Source organism: Saccopteryx leptura, chromosome 7, assembly GCF_036850995.1.
Source record: "Saccopteryx leptura isolate mSacLep1 chromosome 7, mSacLep1_pri_phased_curated, whole genome shotgun sequence".
Taxonomy (NCBI): domain Eukaryota; kingdom Metazoa; phylum Chordata; class Mammalia; order Chiroptera; family Emballonuridae; genus Saccopteryx; species Saccopteryx leptura.
In genome coordinates, this window is record NC_089509.1 from 54513885 (window position 1) to 54532279 (window position 18395).

General features: G+C 38.4%; 1 protein-coding gene across 2 annotated transcripts in view; it reads left to right on the forward strand.

Moving 5' to 3' along the window:
• Positions 1-18395, forward strand: part of CERS6 (ceramide synthase 6) — a 347509-nt gene that overhangs the window by 85527 nt on the left and 243587 nt on the right. For both annotated transcript variants that reach the window (XM_066346008.1, XM_066346009.1), the window contains exon 2: positions 13385-13490. In XM_066346008.1, the coding sequence (XP_066202105.1) occupies positions 13385-13490 (106 nt within the window). The remainder of the gene's footprint in view (positions 1-13384; positions 13491-18395) is intronic.

Here is an 18395-nt window from a genome sequence, read left to right on the forward strand (position 1 = left end):
ATTTTGTGGTAGACCAAAAGAAATGTTCAGAGGTCCATGAGCATGTGTAACCAACTAAAAACAGCCCGAAATATTGGGAGAGTGCAGTTCTCGGAGTAGAATAACAGGTGTATGAACATGTACCTCTACCCTTTGATTTTTAGTTCAAGTCGCTGCAACATTGAATAAACTCTTTTCCTCTTTTGTAAAACAATGATAATAAAATCTTTTTGCTTATCCCTTGGGAGGTTTCTGGAGATGGACTGAGATAAAGTATGAAAGTGCTTGCAAATTGTAAGGCACCTGGCAAATGTAATGGAATTAAAGGATTAATGTGTTACAGGAAGGCTTGGAACTCTTCCAGACCCAACTTTTAGCATCGTAAAAAAATAAGGTTACTCCTAGTAGTAATGTCTTAAAGACTTTCCTGACTGCAAGGGTGTTTTCGTATGTAATATACGCTATGCAGTTTTTCTTCTTAAAAATATCTTTAATGTCTTTTATATCTTATTTTATGCAAAATGCAGGGGGCATATTTTTCATTGTTAAAATAAACACACAATTTCTTAGAATTATATGACCTTTATCTTTAAATGCTAGTTGACATAAACTCATGGTGAAATATTATTGCAAATCTAGAGTTTTTATTTTATATTTTTCAGAATCTTGGAAATGCTTAGCAAGGATTCTGAAAAAAAAAATAGTTTTGACATTTCTGAGGTCAGCTAGTGCTTTCCAGGGATCTTAGCTTTCCTTGTATGGCACTTGGTGGCCTTTGGTCTCTGATCTGTCTGATAAGGTTGGAGTGGACCAGACTGACAGGTCTCTTTACTACAGCTATTTATGATTTAGCTGTAATTTTTAGAAAGCTGCTTTTGAATTCTTTTTAAAAACAAATAACAAAGTCTCTGCCAATTATTATTAATAAAAACAGCTATTAACAGAGTGTTTCTTTTGTTCCTTAAAGATTAGAATAAAGTTAGATTTGGAAAATATTCCTTAAGGCACAAAAAAAGTAAAAATTTAAAGTTACTAAATAACTTTAGACACAGAAAGGTTTATGGGATCCAGGCTTCTGTTCCTGAAGAGCGCAGGATGACTCAATCAGTGCTTTGATTGGGCTCAGGGAAGAAGTTACAGAAGTAAAAGAAGGGCTCTTGGAACTTGGGAGAAAGAAAGAAGCAAGGAGAGGCTCACCAGGGGGAAGGGAGTGGGGAAAAGCCTCCTCCAAATATCTATTGGAGGAGGTTATTGACTATGCCGTCTTTCCAGAGGACTGAGGAAAGAGGAAATGGGTTTACATTTCAGCAGGAAAGAATTTTGCAGGAAGAACATTTTGATTAAGAGTGATAAAGAACTAAAATAAGACAGCATGGGAAGATTTTTTTTTTTAACTTTTTATTTTGAAATGATTTTAGATTCACAGGAAATTGTGAAGAAATGTACAGGGGGAGGTTTCATGCCCGAAGGAAGTGTTTGAATGATCTCTCTAGAACTGGCTTGGAGGAAGGAGGCTGGACCTAATAAGCTCTTAAGTTTTCTGGCTCTTTCATGAGTATATATATACCATCCTTATGTTCTTCCCATAACTGTTGGCAACAAAATGGCTCCGGGTGTTAGACTAGTGAGGTCAGACCAGACCTGGGTTCAGTAACCTCAGTACTTGAGTTCTGGCCAGGACAGAATTCAGTGATGAGACTCAAACTGTAAGAGAAAGGTTTTTTAGAAAGTCACAGGGGTAGAAGTGAGCTGTGGAGGAAGTGAGCCAGCTGAGCTGGGTGGGCTCAGGGAACAAGTTACAGAAGTAAAAGAAGGGCTCTTGGAACTTGGGAGAAAGAAAGAATCAAGGAGAGGCTCACCAGGGGGAAGGGAGTGGGGAAAAGCCTGGTGTGTTCATTAGAGCCACCCAGGGACCTCTGTGTTACGGATATTTATCTGGAGGTCTCAGGGAGGATCCTAATAGAATATTTGTTAGCTTTAAAAGTGTGTCTTTTCAGGGTCGTGGTCTCCACTGATTGGCCAGTGCTAGGTCATTAGTCAATGCAGCTCATCCTAATGCCAGTCATGGTGCCACTTGTCTGGTTTTGCTGCTTTTCTGGGCCTGGAGCTGAAGCACGCTGAAGCCTAGGTATACAGTGTGTCCGTAAAGTCATGGTGCACTTTTGACCGGTCACAGGAAAGCAACAAAAGACAATAGAAATGTGAAATCTGCACCAAATAAAAGGAAAACCCTCCCAGTTTCTGTAGGATGATGTGGCAGCATGTGCACATGCGCAGATGATGACGTAACACTGTGTATACAGCGGAGCAGCCCATGGCCATGCCAGTCGAGATGTGGACGGTACAGAGGAAAGTTCAGTGTGTTCTGTGGCTCGCTAAATTAGAATCCGTGACCAAAGTGCAACGTGAATATCGGCGCGTTTATAACGAAGCGCCACCACATAGGAATAACATTACTCGTGGGATAAGCAGTTGAAGGAAACCGGCAGTTTGGTGGAGAAACCCCGTTCTGGTAGGCAATCAGTCAGTGATGAGTCTGTAGAGGCTATACGGGATAGCTACCTAAGGAGCCCTAAAAAATCTGTGCGTGAGCCCACATCGAACTGCACTGAATAGTATGAAACTGAGAGAGGTTAAATTTTGTGTGTCAATGCTCACACAAAATTTGCAACGTAAGTTTTATTGTCTCCATTTTATAATTGTGGTAACCAGTGCTCAGAAATATGAACTAGCTTTCCAACACTGAAGCTTAAAGCAGATTCACTTGGGATATGGGTTTGCTCTAAAGGAATTTTTCTTTCTACTATGTGATTCTACCTGGAAAAAAATCTTATTTTGTCCTAAGAAGAGTATTATCTTTTGCCTGCACACCAGTCTACATACCATCTTCTCTTGTTTTTATCCCTTTTCAGTTGGTCTCAAGAGGCCAATGATTTAGAAATGTTTTCCAACATAAGACAGTGTAATTATGATTTTCATTTTATAGATAAGGAAATAGAGAAATCTGTGGCTTCTCTCTCTAGGGATAAGCAGAAGTAAATTTTTTTCTGGTGGCATCTCAAAATTCTCAGGCTATTTAATGTGGGTAACATTTTTCTTGACATAATTTCATCATAGTTCTATATCTCTTGGTGTGCCCGTTAACTTGAATTTCAACCTTTTCTTTACTTGACAAGATCCTAAAATGACATTTTATTTTTATTGGTTTGCCTAATCTCTCCCTTGTCCCCGTCACAGTGAAGCCTTTTGTTTGAAGAACTCCGTGGAACTGGCTGGAATGCAGCTGTCTCAGGTCCTTCCATGTTCCACTTCTGTGTCTCTGAGGTTTTGAGTTTTGCCTGGCATAGAGATCATACTGTTCGTCTCTGTTTTTAAACATATTTATATTTTTCATTTTTTGTATTAAAAATTTGTAGCCTTATTTTAAGAGTTGAAAAATATTTAAAAAAAGCATAAAAAAGAACGTTAAAGTAAACCACAACTCTAGTACCTGACAATAGGCATGGTTAACCTTTTAGTATTTATGCTCAGCTATTATATGTGTGAGCTGAGCATAAAATGAACCCAGGAGGCTTGGGTTAGAAATAAATGATAAAGATTTAGTCAAGGGTCTTTGGGTTTGCAAACCAGAAACACAACTAGGCAATACCCAGAGTGTCGAGGAAAGAAAAGCTCCAAGGGTTTTTATAGTAAAATGTACATTTTTGAGAAGAATCAGTTCCTCATTCTTAGTCTCTGACCTGGTCTGAGATGGTAATTCCCTAAATGACTGGATTTCAGGGAGTCTGGGTATGTGAACATTCTTTCTTAGTCCTTCAGGGGTAATCACAGGGTTATCTGGAGGTTTCATGTATATCAAGGCATTGATGTAGGACTAGAAAGTTCAAAAGTTTAAGTTCCCAGGCTAGTTAAAACAAGAATAGAATTGTTTCCTCATGCCTCCACCTACTTGGTTTTAGTAATTTAGCGGCTTAGCTGTTGTGACTCCATTTTATTTCTTCATTCTATTCCTCATTTGTCAGAAATTTATGTATAAGTAATCATATAAATATTGCTTTACCTCTTCTGAGCATTTTTCCATGTTATTAGTTATGCATTTGAAAGTATTTAAACGTTTACCTTTAAAAATATATAAAGCATACATCTGTATAAAGTTAGTACAGAAAGGTATAAAATATAAATTAATCTTCTTAACCCCAAAGACTTATCACCATTAACAATTTTTTGCTACTCTTCCCAATAAAATAGTTTCTAACTACACAAACAGGATATTATACTTGTTCTCTATCTTGCATTTTATATTTACTGTTGTATCTTGAAGCATAACAAATCTACCTCATTTAAACAACCTTATGGAAGGAATTATGTACAATATATGGATATACCATATTTCACATGTATTCTTCTGACAAATATTTGTTCTCTGTCTTTTGTTGTTGTTATTTCGAGCAAGACAGCAATAAACTTTATTTTTTAAAATGCCTATACCTGTAGGGTATATTTCTTACAGTATATAAAACTAGTAACATAACATCCACAAGGGTTTATACATTTTAACAATTTGTAAGTAGGGGTCAATTGCATTTCCAAGACTGATACCAGTTTAGGGACCCAACACCAGTTTACCAGAGGAGTGCTGCTTACTCTTGGCAGTGCTGGGATTTATAAAAATTAAAATTTATTTTTAGATGTTACAGGTGAAAATCATACAGTGTTTTGATATCAGTTTTCTTTTTAAGTTGAGGATGATCATCCTCTCATTGTTCATTGGTCATTGTTGCTTATGTTTGTGAACAACGCATTTATATCCCATATGCAGTCTTGACTGAAGTTCCATGAGCAGTCTATAGGCCCCGTTGTTTCTCCAGCTGTATTTCATAGTATCACCAGGCCCAGCCTCAAGGGTGTGAAATGGTATCGTTGCATTTTCCTGATGAGGCTGAGTCCCTTTTTGTATGCTTTTTTGATATTTCTGTTTTCTTTTCTGCACTTGCCTATTTTGAATCTTTTGTCCATTTTCTACTGATTATCAAAAATCTTTAAAAATGTAAAAATTCAGAATGTAGGAGAAGAGCCTAGAGATTTTCTCCTTCAAAGCTTTATGATTTCTCTGAACCTTTGGAAATGTTACCTAGTGAGGAAGATCCAACATTCCTACGGTGATCAGGCACGTGGAAGAATGGATAGTTATCTTGTAGTGACGAGTTGTTTCAATGGTCAGTCTGGAGAATTTAATTTTTTAGATTCACCTTTGTTTGATCTATATTGTGGTAACATTTTGGCACTTTGATCACAGTTTTGTCCGGTCAGTTTTTGTACTATCAGAGAGGGTCCAATGGTTGTTCCCTGAGAGTCTTCAAAATAGCAAAAAATAAGATCAGACTAAATTGATGTAACCATTAAAAACTGTGTTTTACTAGGATGTATGATTTCCTGGGAGAAATATTCTAAATAGGACAATAAAGCAGATTATTAAATACGTATAGTATGATGCAATTTTGTTTAATAAAAATATAGTGAACAGAGTATTGAAACATGCATTAGGGTGTGTGAAGGAGGGAGGTGGCAGAGAAATGCTCATCTGTTAGTAATGTTGATCTCTGCACGATGGCATTCCTGGTGATTGCTTCCTGGTACACATTCTACACTGCACACCGCTTTTAAAATCCACACAAGTCACAAAAAACGAAGGCTCAGTGGAATCTTGATGGTTAATGAAGCATTTCTCGAGCTCGTGGGGAGCATGGACTGTGTACTGTTTGTAATTGTATTGGTCCTGTCCATAATTCTCTTTTACTGCTAGGTTCGTTATATTTTTATGAACTACTCCCCCTTTTTTTCACCTGGGTTTTGTTGTTTCCCAACAATAAAGGAAACACAAAAGAAGTTACAATGCTAAATTTCTCTGATGAAACATATTCACTGTTACTTTTCAGATTTTATCCCGTCACATGCTTTATTTTGGAAATGTCCTTTTCTTTATATCTGTGCTTTAAAAAATTCCATTGTATTATACATTTTCATGGTTCACGTGCATGGTTGGGCAAAAGTAGGTTTACAGTTGTAAGTATGCAAAACAGAGTTTATTCTTGTATTATTATTTATTATTGTGTTATCTTCCATATGAACAACTGTCAGCCTACTTTTGCTCCACCCTATAGTTCAAGTAAATATCCTTGTTAAGAGCTATATAATATTTCATGGGAGTTTTTATACTCTAAGCATTAAAAATTGGAATCACCCTAGGGTTTATTTTTTGCATCTTCTCTTATTTATTCACACTCACTGTCCAGGTGATTTCATCCATCTTGTGGATTATTGGCCATCTGTGTATCTAGTCCAAACCTCTCCTAAACTCCTTCTTACTTTGTCCAGTTGCCCCCTTGACCTCTCCTTGTACAAGCCTCACAGCCTAAATAAGCCTAACCTTGCACTTAGCACTCCCAAACCTGACTCTGTCCTTTCAGGAGCTCTGGCCGAAAACCTGTTGTCATCCTTTATTCCTCCCTCATCCCCCGTTCAATCCAGTGAATTCCATGGGTCCAGCTCACAATAGTTTGATAATTTGATCACTTTTCACCATCTTTTTTGCCACCACTCCCACTGAGCCCCCGTCATCTCTTGACGGGGTAACGGGAGCAACCTCTCCGTTGGCCTCGCTGCTCCCATCCTTGCTCTCCTTCAGTTGGTTCCCATCCTCTGTGATTCTGTTAGAATAGAATCAGTCAGATGTGGCACATATACACTATGGAATACTACTCAGCCATAAGAAATGATGACATTGGAACATTTACAGCAAAATGGTGGGATCTTGATAACATTATACGAAGTGAAATAAGTAAATCAGAAAAAACCAGGAACTGCATTATTCCATATGTAGGTGGGACATAAAAATGAAACTAAGAGACATTGATAAGAGTGTGGTGGTTATGGGGGGAGGGGGGAAAGGGAGAGGGAAAGGGGGAGGGGGAGGGGCACAAAGAAAACTAGATAGAAGGTGACAGAGGACAATCTGACTTTGGGTGATGGGTATGCAACATAATTGAAAGACAAGATAACCTGGACTTGTTGACCTTTGAATATATGTAACCTGATTTATTGATGTTGCCCCATTAAAAAAAATAAAATTATAATAAAAATAAATAAATAAATAAATAAATAAAAGAATAGAATCAGTCACTTAAGTTATCTTCTTAGAGTCCTGCAGTGGCTTCCTGCCTCACTCAGGAGAGCAACCCAAGTCCTCAAATAGCCCCCGAGGCACGATGAGGCGGCTGCCTGCCATCTGGACCCTGCTTTCTTCTCTCGCTCTTATTAGCTCTGCTCTAGGCTTATTAGCCTCTGCATGTGCCTTCCATGTCTCAGTCATACTCCTTCCTCACGGCCTTTGCCCGTGGCTGCTATTTCTTCCAGAAGGTTCTTTCCCCATTTTTCTCTCTTGTTTATTTCCTTACGTCCTTCAGGAGTCTTCTCACTTCCTCAGTGGCCTTTCCTGAACAGTCTATTAAATATTAAAAACTACAACCCCATACTTCTTAGTAGGCTTAATTTTTCTCTACAGTACTTTTCATTATCTGGCATAATGTACACCACTTTATTTTATTTTTAGTTAAAACTTTTTTTTCAATTACAGTTGTTATTCAATATTATATTAGTTTCAGGTGTATGCACAGTGGTTAGACATTTATATAACTTCCGGAATGATCCCTTGATAATTCTGGTCCCCATCCGGCACTCCACACAGTCATTACAATATTATTAACTGTATTCCCTGTGTGGGACTCTATATCCCTGTGACTATTTTGTAACTGCCAACTGATGCTTCTTAATCCCTTTTCCTTTTTCACCCAGCTCCCCACTCCCCTCCACCTGGCACCATCAGTCTGTTCTCTGTATTTATAAGTCTGTTTCTGTTTTGGTTCTTCATTTATTTTGTTTTTTAGGTCCATATAAAAGTGACATTACATGATATTTGTCCTTCTCTGTCTAGCTTATTTTAGCATACTACCCTCTAGCCTAACACTGCTTTATTTATTTTTTTATTAATTTTAATTTATTATGTTAACATGGATTCAAGTGTCCCACTCAATATAACTCCCTCACCCCCTACCTTCTTGTTCTCCATTACACTCCTTTTTCCCCCTTCCCCCTAACTCCCTCCACTTTTCCTTCTGGGATTTGCTGTCCTGTTATCTGTATCTCTGTGTTATGTATATATAATTTCACTATTCCCTTCACCTTCTCTGATCCCATCCTCTGATTCCCCTTCCCTCTGACAGTTGACCCTCTGCTCCCTGTGACCCCGCTCTGCCTCTATTCCGTTCCTCAGTTCACTTTGTTCATTAGATTCCACATGTAAGTGAAAATAAGATATGTGTCTTTCTCTGCCTGGCTTATTTCACTTAGCATAATAATCTCCAGGTCCATCCATGCCATCACAAAAGGTACGATTTTCTACTTTTTCATGGCCGTGTAGTATTCCATTGTGTATATGTACCACAGCTTTTTAATCCAGACACCATGGAAAAAAAATAAAATAAAAATGAAACAGAACTTTATTTTTATCTCTCCCTACTGGAATGCCAGCTTCATAAAAGCAGGGGTTGTATTTACTGCTGCATCCCCAACACTGAGAGCTGGGCTGATAGATGATATGTGCTCAGAGAGTCATTTGTTAGTGAATTATTAAGCTATTTACCATTTTTCCCTATTAGAAATAATGGTGCATGAAAACCTTTACATTTATGGCTTTTTTCTTTGACAGATTTCCTTAGATAAATTCATAAAAGTGGGAATACTGAGTAAAAGTGTATGGCCATATCACAAATACTTTAACAATGCCTCTTTAATCATCTTTTATTATTTTAGGGAAAGGGAAAATATTGTTTTTTTGTGACTAGACTGTGTTAGAGTTGACTGGGTCTCAATCTTATCTAAGATATTTACTTTAAGCTTTAAGACCTTGGGCAGATCCTGTAACTTCTTTGAAATTTAGTTTATATTTCTTACCTCAACACTCTGTACAGAGATGTCCAATTCATGTCTAAAAATAGAAATGTATGTTGTTACATAGAATTTAAAAGTAGGAATGTTTTAGGTTTTTCTCTGCTTTTAAATTGAGACTAATATTTTTCAAAACTTGCATCTTTGTATTTATTTTCAAATAGCATGTTATACTATATGAAAGTACTTTATAGATGCTTGATCTTTTGAAGGTGGTGTTGCCGCCTTTGATAAAAAAAGCAATTAGGTGAACGTTTCCAGCTAGAAGTAATCTTCAAAGCTTGAAAATACATATTTCCTTTCAACTATTATATTTGTACATACTCTATCCCACCATCCATTACTTTCTCTTTCTCTCTATTTTAAGACAACCCTAATGAAAGACAGCTCTTCTGAACTTCTGTCAGAGTCAGCATTAAGGTGGAGGATCCAGCTTTTCTTTAATGGACCATGACTATGGGTAGTTATGTCATGGTTATTATTTGGTGGTTAATATACTCTTGGAGAAGAAAAAAAGCAAGCAGTGAGTCTCAAATTCTTTGGAGAATAAACACAAAAAAAATGTCTGTATTTTCATATAATCAGGGTTACTATTAGGAAAATAAAAGTTATGTCTTTCTTTTCCTCTCATATGGGATTTTAAATGAACATTTTCTGCTTATCTTATGAAAATTTTAAATCTTGGAAATTCAGTATTTGGCTCTCTGAGCTACATAAGTTGGAAAGGAAATGCCTGGTGAGAAGTTGGTGGAGCCCGTGCAAGTGTTTGTCGCTGGGGCAGTCTTGACTTCAGAGGGACAACGGAGATTTAGAAAGGGCTTCTAGTCCCAAATGAGGACCCTGAGTAGATGTGGATATTTAATGGTGTTAAAATGTGCAGCCTTTATAGAAAAAAATAGAAAAGGTACCTTACCATTGAATTAGCTGATTTGGTCATTCATTCATCCATCAAGTTTTTGTTGAGTGCCCACAGTATGCCAGGCATGGACATAAAAATATTTGATAGTATAGTAGCTTCCTTTAAATGTTTCATTTGGTTTGATTTATTGTGCATTTCCACCATGAATCACTTACATTATAAAATGCTTCAATCTTTAAATTGAGTTAAATTCTGTCAAATTTGTAGTTCCTCATACCATACCTCCAACACCTTAATCCTCAGATTTTGGGACTCAGCCTGGCCACTAAATCAAGATGGAGAGTTGATGATAATGTTGTTCTGTTGTTCTTCTTGGGAAAGAAATATGTCATCCTCCGCTTCCTCTCCCCTGGAGCCAGAGGCTACTATATCTCTGACCCCCTCTGCAAAGTGGGGGTGATGATAATCTTGCCTCATTTGACCGAGGGAGGATGAAATGAGTCTGGTACTAGGCTCCGGAGAGGGGGACTTTTGCTAAGGCCATTTCTGACTTCATGGAGGCCACACACACATGGATGATGGACACACATGTTTATAGCAACTATCCTGTGCTAAGGGTGGGCATACACCCTACAGGGCCAGCAAGATGGATAGGGGAGCTGGAAACTTTTGGGTCCTGAGAGGCCAGGTATAGATGAGCAAGGACTCTGATGGTATTGCTGGTGTGGACTCAGCCACACTAGACCTGTAGCTTGATGATGATAATTGTCACTACAATTTATTATCAAAGTGAAGACACTGTCAAAAAATTATTGTGGCAATATATCCAACATGGATGCTTTTGCCAGTAAAGGTGGTGCCATTGATAATAATGCAAGATGCAAGGAGCCCTGGCTGGTGCTATGGTGGATAGAGTGTTGTCCAGGAGCACTGAAGGCTGCTGGCTCGATCCTGGGGTTGTCAGCTTGAAACTGGGGTTGCCGGTTCCATCCCGGGTTGCTGGCTCCATCCCAAGGCTGCCAGTTCAATTTCGAGGTTGCCAGGTTGACTCACAGGTTGCTGATTTGAGCTCCAGTCAGGGCATGTATGGGAAGTAGTCGATGGGTGCACAACTAAATGGAACAGTGTGTTGATGCTTCTTTATTTCTCTCTTTCTTTTCTTCTCTCCCTTTCCCTCTCCCTCTCCTCCCCCACTTTCTTCTCTCTCTCTCTCAAAAAAAAGAAACCCCCCCAAAATGATACAAGGACAACCAGACTGTGAGGGCAAACTGAGACCCATGATCCCCTTGTCTTTTTCAGTTTCTCGTCTTAGTCTCTTCTTTTTGCTTGGTACTTTTGGAACTTGTTGGATGCACATGGTTCAGCATAGCATCGCTGAAGCTGAGTGGGCTACTAGGCCCAGAAAAGCCAGAGTGGGTAAATACTATGAACGAAAACAGGCACACGACTAATGTCACTGACTTTATACAGACTGTGTGACATGATGTTTAAACCCATGTTTGTATACACATACAACTTATATACATATTATTTAATTATTATAACATTTTACTTATAAGGATATTAAGGCATAGAGAGATTAATTTCTGCAGCTTGAGCTCCACAGCCCAATAGTAGCATATATAATTTTCACTGAGCCTTTGGACATTGCTTGAAAAACCTATTTATTTTGATTATCAAGATATAATGTTTGGTTGTCAAGGGATATGCTTCCTTCAAAATACTGTTGCATTAGTTCTCAAAATTTAGAGGAGTTTTTAAAAAGTGGTTTGGGCCCTGGCTGGTTAGCTCAGTGGATAGAGCATTGACTTGGCATGTGGATGTCCTGGTATGATCACCAGCCAGGGAACACATGAGAAATGACTATCTGTTTCTCTTCCCCACTCTCTCCTTTCTCTCTCTCTGCCCCTCTTGTAGCCAGTGGCTTGATTGACTCAAGCATTAGCCTCAGGCACTGAGGATAGCTCGGTTGGTCCAAGCATCAGCTCAGAGCACGAAAAGTAGCTCGGTTGATTTGAGCATTGGCCCCAGACTTGGGTTGCCAGGTGGATCCCGATCGGCACATATGGGAGTCTGTCTCACTATTTCCCTTCTTCTCACTTAAATCAATCAATCAATAAAATAAAGTAGTTTGAAGCTTAAAAAGACATAGGAGAGGTGTAAACCATGGTATTATGTAGTAGATACTAAAAGAACCTTTTTGAGTGCTTTTTAAAATTTGTTGGAAGATAATAGCAAAGGTGAGGACGTTGCTTTTGAAGAGAGTCTGTTGAGTGAATTTTTAAAAATAATTTAAAAAGTTATTGATTAGAGAGAGAATAAGCATCAACTTGTTGTTCCACTTAGTTCCATTTAGTTGTACACTCATTGATTTCCTCTCATATGTGCTCTGACCAGGGACCGAACCTGCAACCTCAATGTGCTGGGATGATGCTTTATCTCTGGAGCCACCTAGCCAGGGCCTTTTGAGTGAATTTCTTGACTCTCTTAAATTTCTCTTTTGTTTGCTGTTCTATAATCTCATCAACTATTGTTTAAAAAATGCTTCATCTAAAAGTTACTTATGATCTGTTTTATGTATTTAATGTTGCCTTTGGCCAATGTTAAATTAATCTTGGTGATACTTTCATAGCATATTATTGTATTATTTTGTATTAGTGGAAGATGTTAAATGCCACTACTGAAAAGGAACTTTTACAGAGCCTTATTTCTTAAACATTTAGTACAGAAAAACTCTTAAAGATGTAAGTTTTCTTTTTAAAAAAGGTTGAGACGCACCTCATCATACCTTTGGGGCCCACCCCGTCTGCCTGCACCCCTTCAATATCTCACTTACATCAAGCATGGCCAGAACTGAGGCTGTTTTCCCATTCTTGACAGTCATTTGCTTAGGACAAAAACAGTACAGCTGATGCTCGTAATCATTTCAGACTTTTCAACTTGTCTGGGACATCCTGCTGTTTGACACCCTTCATTACTCCTTATGAGGAAGCAAATAACCACAAAGCAAAAAATTTTAAGAAGTCGTAAAGAACTGGGGCTGACTATAGAACACTGATTATACACACACAAATGGTCAACTTTATGACTGGGATGATCAAAAGCACACTCTTTGCATGTGTAATCAGATGCTTAGTAAACACTAATATTTTGTACTAAAAATATAACATGACTGTTGCTAGTCAGATATTAGTAAGAAGGCTATAAATTTTGTCATTCCAAAATCATGGTTTATTTTAGGTATATTAATATTTGTTGTTTCATAGTCTTTCTATCTGTTCAGTATCGTTAGAACTTGAGGATCAAGAGGTATAAATATTTTAGAAGGATTATTTGTTTGTTTGTCTTACTCTTACTGCTGGGGCAGTAAAGAAAAGAAAAATAGTTAAATCTGCTTTATAGTTACCAACATATGAAAGTTGGCAATATGCACCACCTATAAAATGCTATTTTTGGGACAGATTGATTAATGTATAACTGGTGACATTAAGAACAGCTATAGAAAGACTAACTTCTGACTTAAAAAAAAATTTTTGTTTTTAGGTTTATAGCCAAACCATGTGCGATAGCCCTCAACATTCAGGCCAGTGGACCACAGGTTGCCCAGCCAAATGCCATTCTGGAAAAGGTCTTCACTGCAATTACAAAGGTATGATTCTTTTTCTCCAGGATGTGAATTGTTATGACCACAGTTCTCAACCTGATGTCATTCAGTCCCTTCTCTCCTGGGCTTGAGAACTAACTTTTGCCTAGCTTCATGCTGGGAAGTGTGCTGATCTCAGAACACACGCAGGCATTGTGACTGGACCAAAATGTGTAGATGCTGAATAAATGCGGGCATGTTTGGAGCCTGTTTGTTTCCTCTCACGCTGAGCTCAGAAGCTTGTCTGTGAAGAACAGTGTAAATTAGATGGGATTAGTCTCTTTACCTCTTTTAATCTCATGGTACAGTATGTATGATGGCTGGATGGGACCCTGTGGAGGTGACTGAGTCGAGCTGAGGAAGGTAATTAATGTGTGTGTGTGAACAAAGTGTGTTTGCTCATGGCATCATTCCTGTGTTCTAGCAGTTGTAGTATTAATACATGAGCAAGTATCAAACTAAAGGAATAACCGAAGGCGAGAAGAGTTGCAATATGAAGGGAGAGAGAACAAGGATCAAGATACCAGTTTTAGACCCACTGTGGAGAAAATAGGAGAAGAGACAGTTTCTCTGGTGAGAGTTAAGATCCAAACTAGAAGTAGGAAGAGGAGAGCAGGGAAGGGAGAAGAGCTGGGCAGGAAGGAGTGCGGCCCCACCCCCTCGCCAGCTGCCCAGCTGCTCTCTCCCTCAGTACCAAGAGGGGAGGAGGAGGACAGGAGTCAGAAACCCTCAATCTGAAGCAAATCACAGCATCCAAACATCCTATTCTTACTCTTACATATCTCTCTTCTTACTGCCCAGACAAAAAGTAGAAAAAAACAGAAACATATCGTTCTGTGAGAAGTATCATGTGTTTGTATAATAAATGGTTAATTTGTGTATTTGTGTAACACATGGTTCCCTCTTTCATTCTTCTGGGGAAATTACTCAGGCTTTTAAGATTTGATTTGACAATGTTAAGCAAATTTTTATTTCTTTTTTGGTATCTGTCTTGCTAACCATTTGTATTGTCTTTTGTCTTAATACTATTAATAAAAGTATTCAAACATTTTTGTTTATTTTATGATCTTTGTTTCTGCCAGGATTCTCTAGGTTTTTCCCCTCTATCCTTTTAAATATGGTGCTTTTCCTGGAAAAGTACAAGAAGCACCAGTTGTTTTTTTTACATCTCTGCTAGGTAGAAGAGAAGAATGAATGGAATTTTAAGGAAAGCTCTTTTGGTAGTTTTAGATTGCCAAGTTTTAACCTGAAGGGGCACATACCTTATGGTTTTGTTTTTTTTTTCCTTTTTTTTTTTTTTAATTTATTTTTTACAGAGAGAGTGTGTCAGAGAGAGGGATAGACAGGGACAGAGAGGAACGGAGAGAGATGAGAAGCATCAATCATTAGTTTTTTATTGCGCGTTGCAACACCTTAGTTGTTGATTGATTGCTTTCTCATATGTGCCTTGACCGCGGGCCTTCAGCAGACCGAGTAACCCCTTGCTGGAGCCAGCGACCTTGGGTTCATGCTGGTGGGCTTTTGCTCAAACCAGATGAGCCCGCGCTCAAGCTGGTGACCTCGAGGTCTCAAACCTGGGTCTTCCGCATCCCAGTCCGACGCTCTATCCACTGTGCCACTATCTGGTCAGGCTGTTTTTTCTTTCTTGATTGCTTTTAGAGAGACAGAGAGAGGAGGGGAAGAAGGAAGGGAGGGAAGGAGGGAGGGAGAGAGAGAGAGAGAGAGAGAGAGAGAGAGAGAGAGAGAAGCATTCATTTGTTGTTCCACTTAGTTGTGCATTCATTGGTTACTTCCTATATGTGCCCTGACCGGGGACTGAACCCGCAACCTTGGTGTTTCAGGACAACGCTCTAACTCAGGGTTTTTCAATCCCTGGTCTGTGGACCCAATACTTGTATATTCTGTAATCTTCATACAACATCGGAGTGGTTAACTCTTTCATAGACTGGCACAAAATTTCTGGCAGAATGGTACCAGACTGCGGATGGGCAGTTAAAAAACACTGCAATCGACTGAGCTAACTGGCCATGGCCCATTCTACGTTTTTTAAGGGAAGAAAATATTAAGAAAAAACTTATATTTTCACTTACCATATCAATTTACTGCCTGGGAGTGCCATTTTACTCCTAAAAAATGCAGTTGTATAAGAAGTTATCAGGTTGACTTCTTAATGTGATTACAGCATATTTTTATTTCCCTGTGAACTGCTCTAAATGTATTATAAAGTGAGGTTTCTACCTAAATGTTATGCCTCCCTTTAGAAATCCTGCAGTGGACATTTCATTTCCCTTGCCTTGTGCTTATTACGGTTTCTGGAGAACTTTCTTCTATAAAGATAGTAGAAGGATTTTGCAGCCAGGTTAACTGCTCTGGAGAGCATTTGTAGCTACTTTTAGTGATCATGTTCTCTTAGTTTTCAAAGTGATTCTCTCGGAAGTTTTTACATAGTTAAAGCAGATGCCTCGTGTTTTAAATAGAAACGCAGCAAAGGTTGTAACTGTTTTTCCTTGCATTTTTTATAGTTCTCCACTGTCATTTGGGATACAAGGAAGTGATAGGTTGACCAGCAGGGAAGTAGCAGGACTGGGAGAGCGGGAACATGTGTGTGCATCTGAGTGATCATCTAACATCTTGCCCTGGACAATGGTTTGGGTCCGGGATATACACGAGGTTGGCAAAAGTAGGTTTCACTTGTTCATGTGGACAAGGATACGCAGGTTATGATGATTAAAACAGCTTTGTTAACTCAAAACAATGTCACAATGGCAAAGTGCACTGAAGGACAATCTTGCAAGGGCTTAAATTACCAGCCTTCATTACAAAATAATAACAATAAGACAAATAAATAATACAATAATAAGTAATAATATGAGAATAAACTCTTTTGTATACTCAAAACTGTGAACCTACTTTTGCTCACCCCAGTATATATGTATGTGTGTATATGTCTAGATTTCTTTTTGGGATTCTCCCGCCATATTCTAACAGCTTCACTTTCCTAATCAAGTCAATTCTTAGACCACTGAGGAAAGAATATGTATTTCATTATCTGAATATTATACCTTGCAGATATAGACCCTTGATCTCCAACATTCACTTCCAAGAATTTATACCTGCATATAAAATGGTCCTTATAAAATGACCGGTGGCAAGATTCTTTATTGCAGCATTGATTATAGTAGCGGAAGTTTGGAAGCTACCTAATGCCCACTCCTGGGGGAGTGGCTAAGTAAATTATGGCATGTTTTTACAATGCTACAAAAGAAGGAGGGTGTTTTTTATATATTGATGACGGAAATATTCTAAGACACGTTGTAAAGTGAAAAACCCAAAGTCCAGAATGATGTATACAGTATGCAGCCATTTATGCGAGAAAGGGGAATATAAGAATCCATATTCAAATTTGCTTGTATTTGCATAAAACCAGTTATTTGATAACTGGTTACTTGGTAAGAAGGGGAGAGTAGGAACTGAGTAGGAATAAAGTAGGAAAGTGAAACGTTGGGCAATTTTTAATTTGTGAACCATGTTTTACCTAGGCAGTGAACTTAGAAAATAAATTGAAATGAAAACTGAATTCCTCTAGGAAAAAGGTATATCCAAAGTATATTGTGGGCTGTACATTTTCTCTCTCCCATAGTCTTTAAGAGAGACATGAGAGTGTACTGTATATGGTGTCATGACTACTAATAAAAACACTTCAAAGTACACGCCTTACTGAAAGTTGAGGCAAATAACTTTTACAGACACAAGCTCAGCACATTTTATAACCTCAGTCATAACACTCAGGCCTCTGGCTGTGTTTCCTGTGTGTCTTGACACCTTGGATTGATTGAGATGTTATGTGAACTTTTGTCCTTATGACTTGAAAGCTGAAAGCTGGTCAGCCTGCCTTCCCTCATTTTTGGTTATTTTCTCTGATCACTGACATATCAATGTGGAAGCAAAGGTAGAATAAACAAAGAGCAGAGCTAACTTAGTTTAGCTGTGTTGTGTAGCAGATCCCCCTCACATAATTGTTGGCAGGGTACAGTTTAAGATATTGAAGGGAGGGGAAGAAAAGGAAAGGGGAGAGCTAACATTTGCTGAATTTTACATACATTTTTTATATTTGGCCTTCACCACCATCCCATTTAGGTGGATAAATAACCCACCTTTATTTTTTTTAAGAGGTGAGGAAACCGAGGCTCGGGTAGTTCCTTGAAGAATTGAACCTATGTCTGTCATCTCCCAATGTTACCGAACTGTGTGTCAGAGAGAACAGTTGGCATCACGAGGCAAACATAAGCGGCATCTCTTTTCACTTCTTCAAGCTCTTGTCTTCAAGTAGTACACAGAGGTCTGATGGGGATCTGGACAAGAGGAATGACCAGGAAAAGGAATAGAAGGAGAAAGTGTGAAGAACAGAGGAGAGAAGAGAAAGAAAAGAAAGAGAAAACATATTTTCTAGTGGAATTGGTACCTTAGGCTAAGGTCAGGTATTTGGGGATTATTCCAAGATATTTGTTGTCCTGATAGATGATACTTGGGTATAGCTTTTGTCCCCTCTGAGAATGTAAAATATTGAAATGATGCCTCTTTGCAGATTTATCTATGGTGGCCTTTACCTCCCTGTAGCAGAAAACTTTGTTGATGAACCTTGTCTTGAAACTCCGTTCCTTGAAGGCTTGGCTGTCCCACTGAATCTTTATTCATGAGTACTGCAAGCATTAGAGCAAGATGTATGTTTTTCAGTGCTGTTTCATAATGAATAACTCTTCTTGTCCCGAGTAGTTATTTACATTCATGCTGCTTATAGAAGGCCTACATCCCCAGTAGTAAATGTAGAAATCTCAGTAGCAGATAGTAAATGTAGAAAAATAAAACAAAAAGACCTCAACTGTAGACAAGGGCAGATCTGTTTATGGTGAT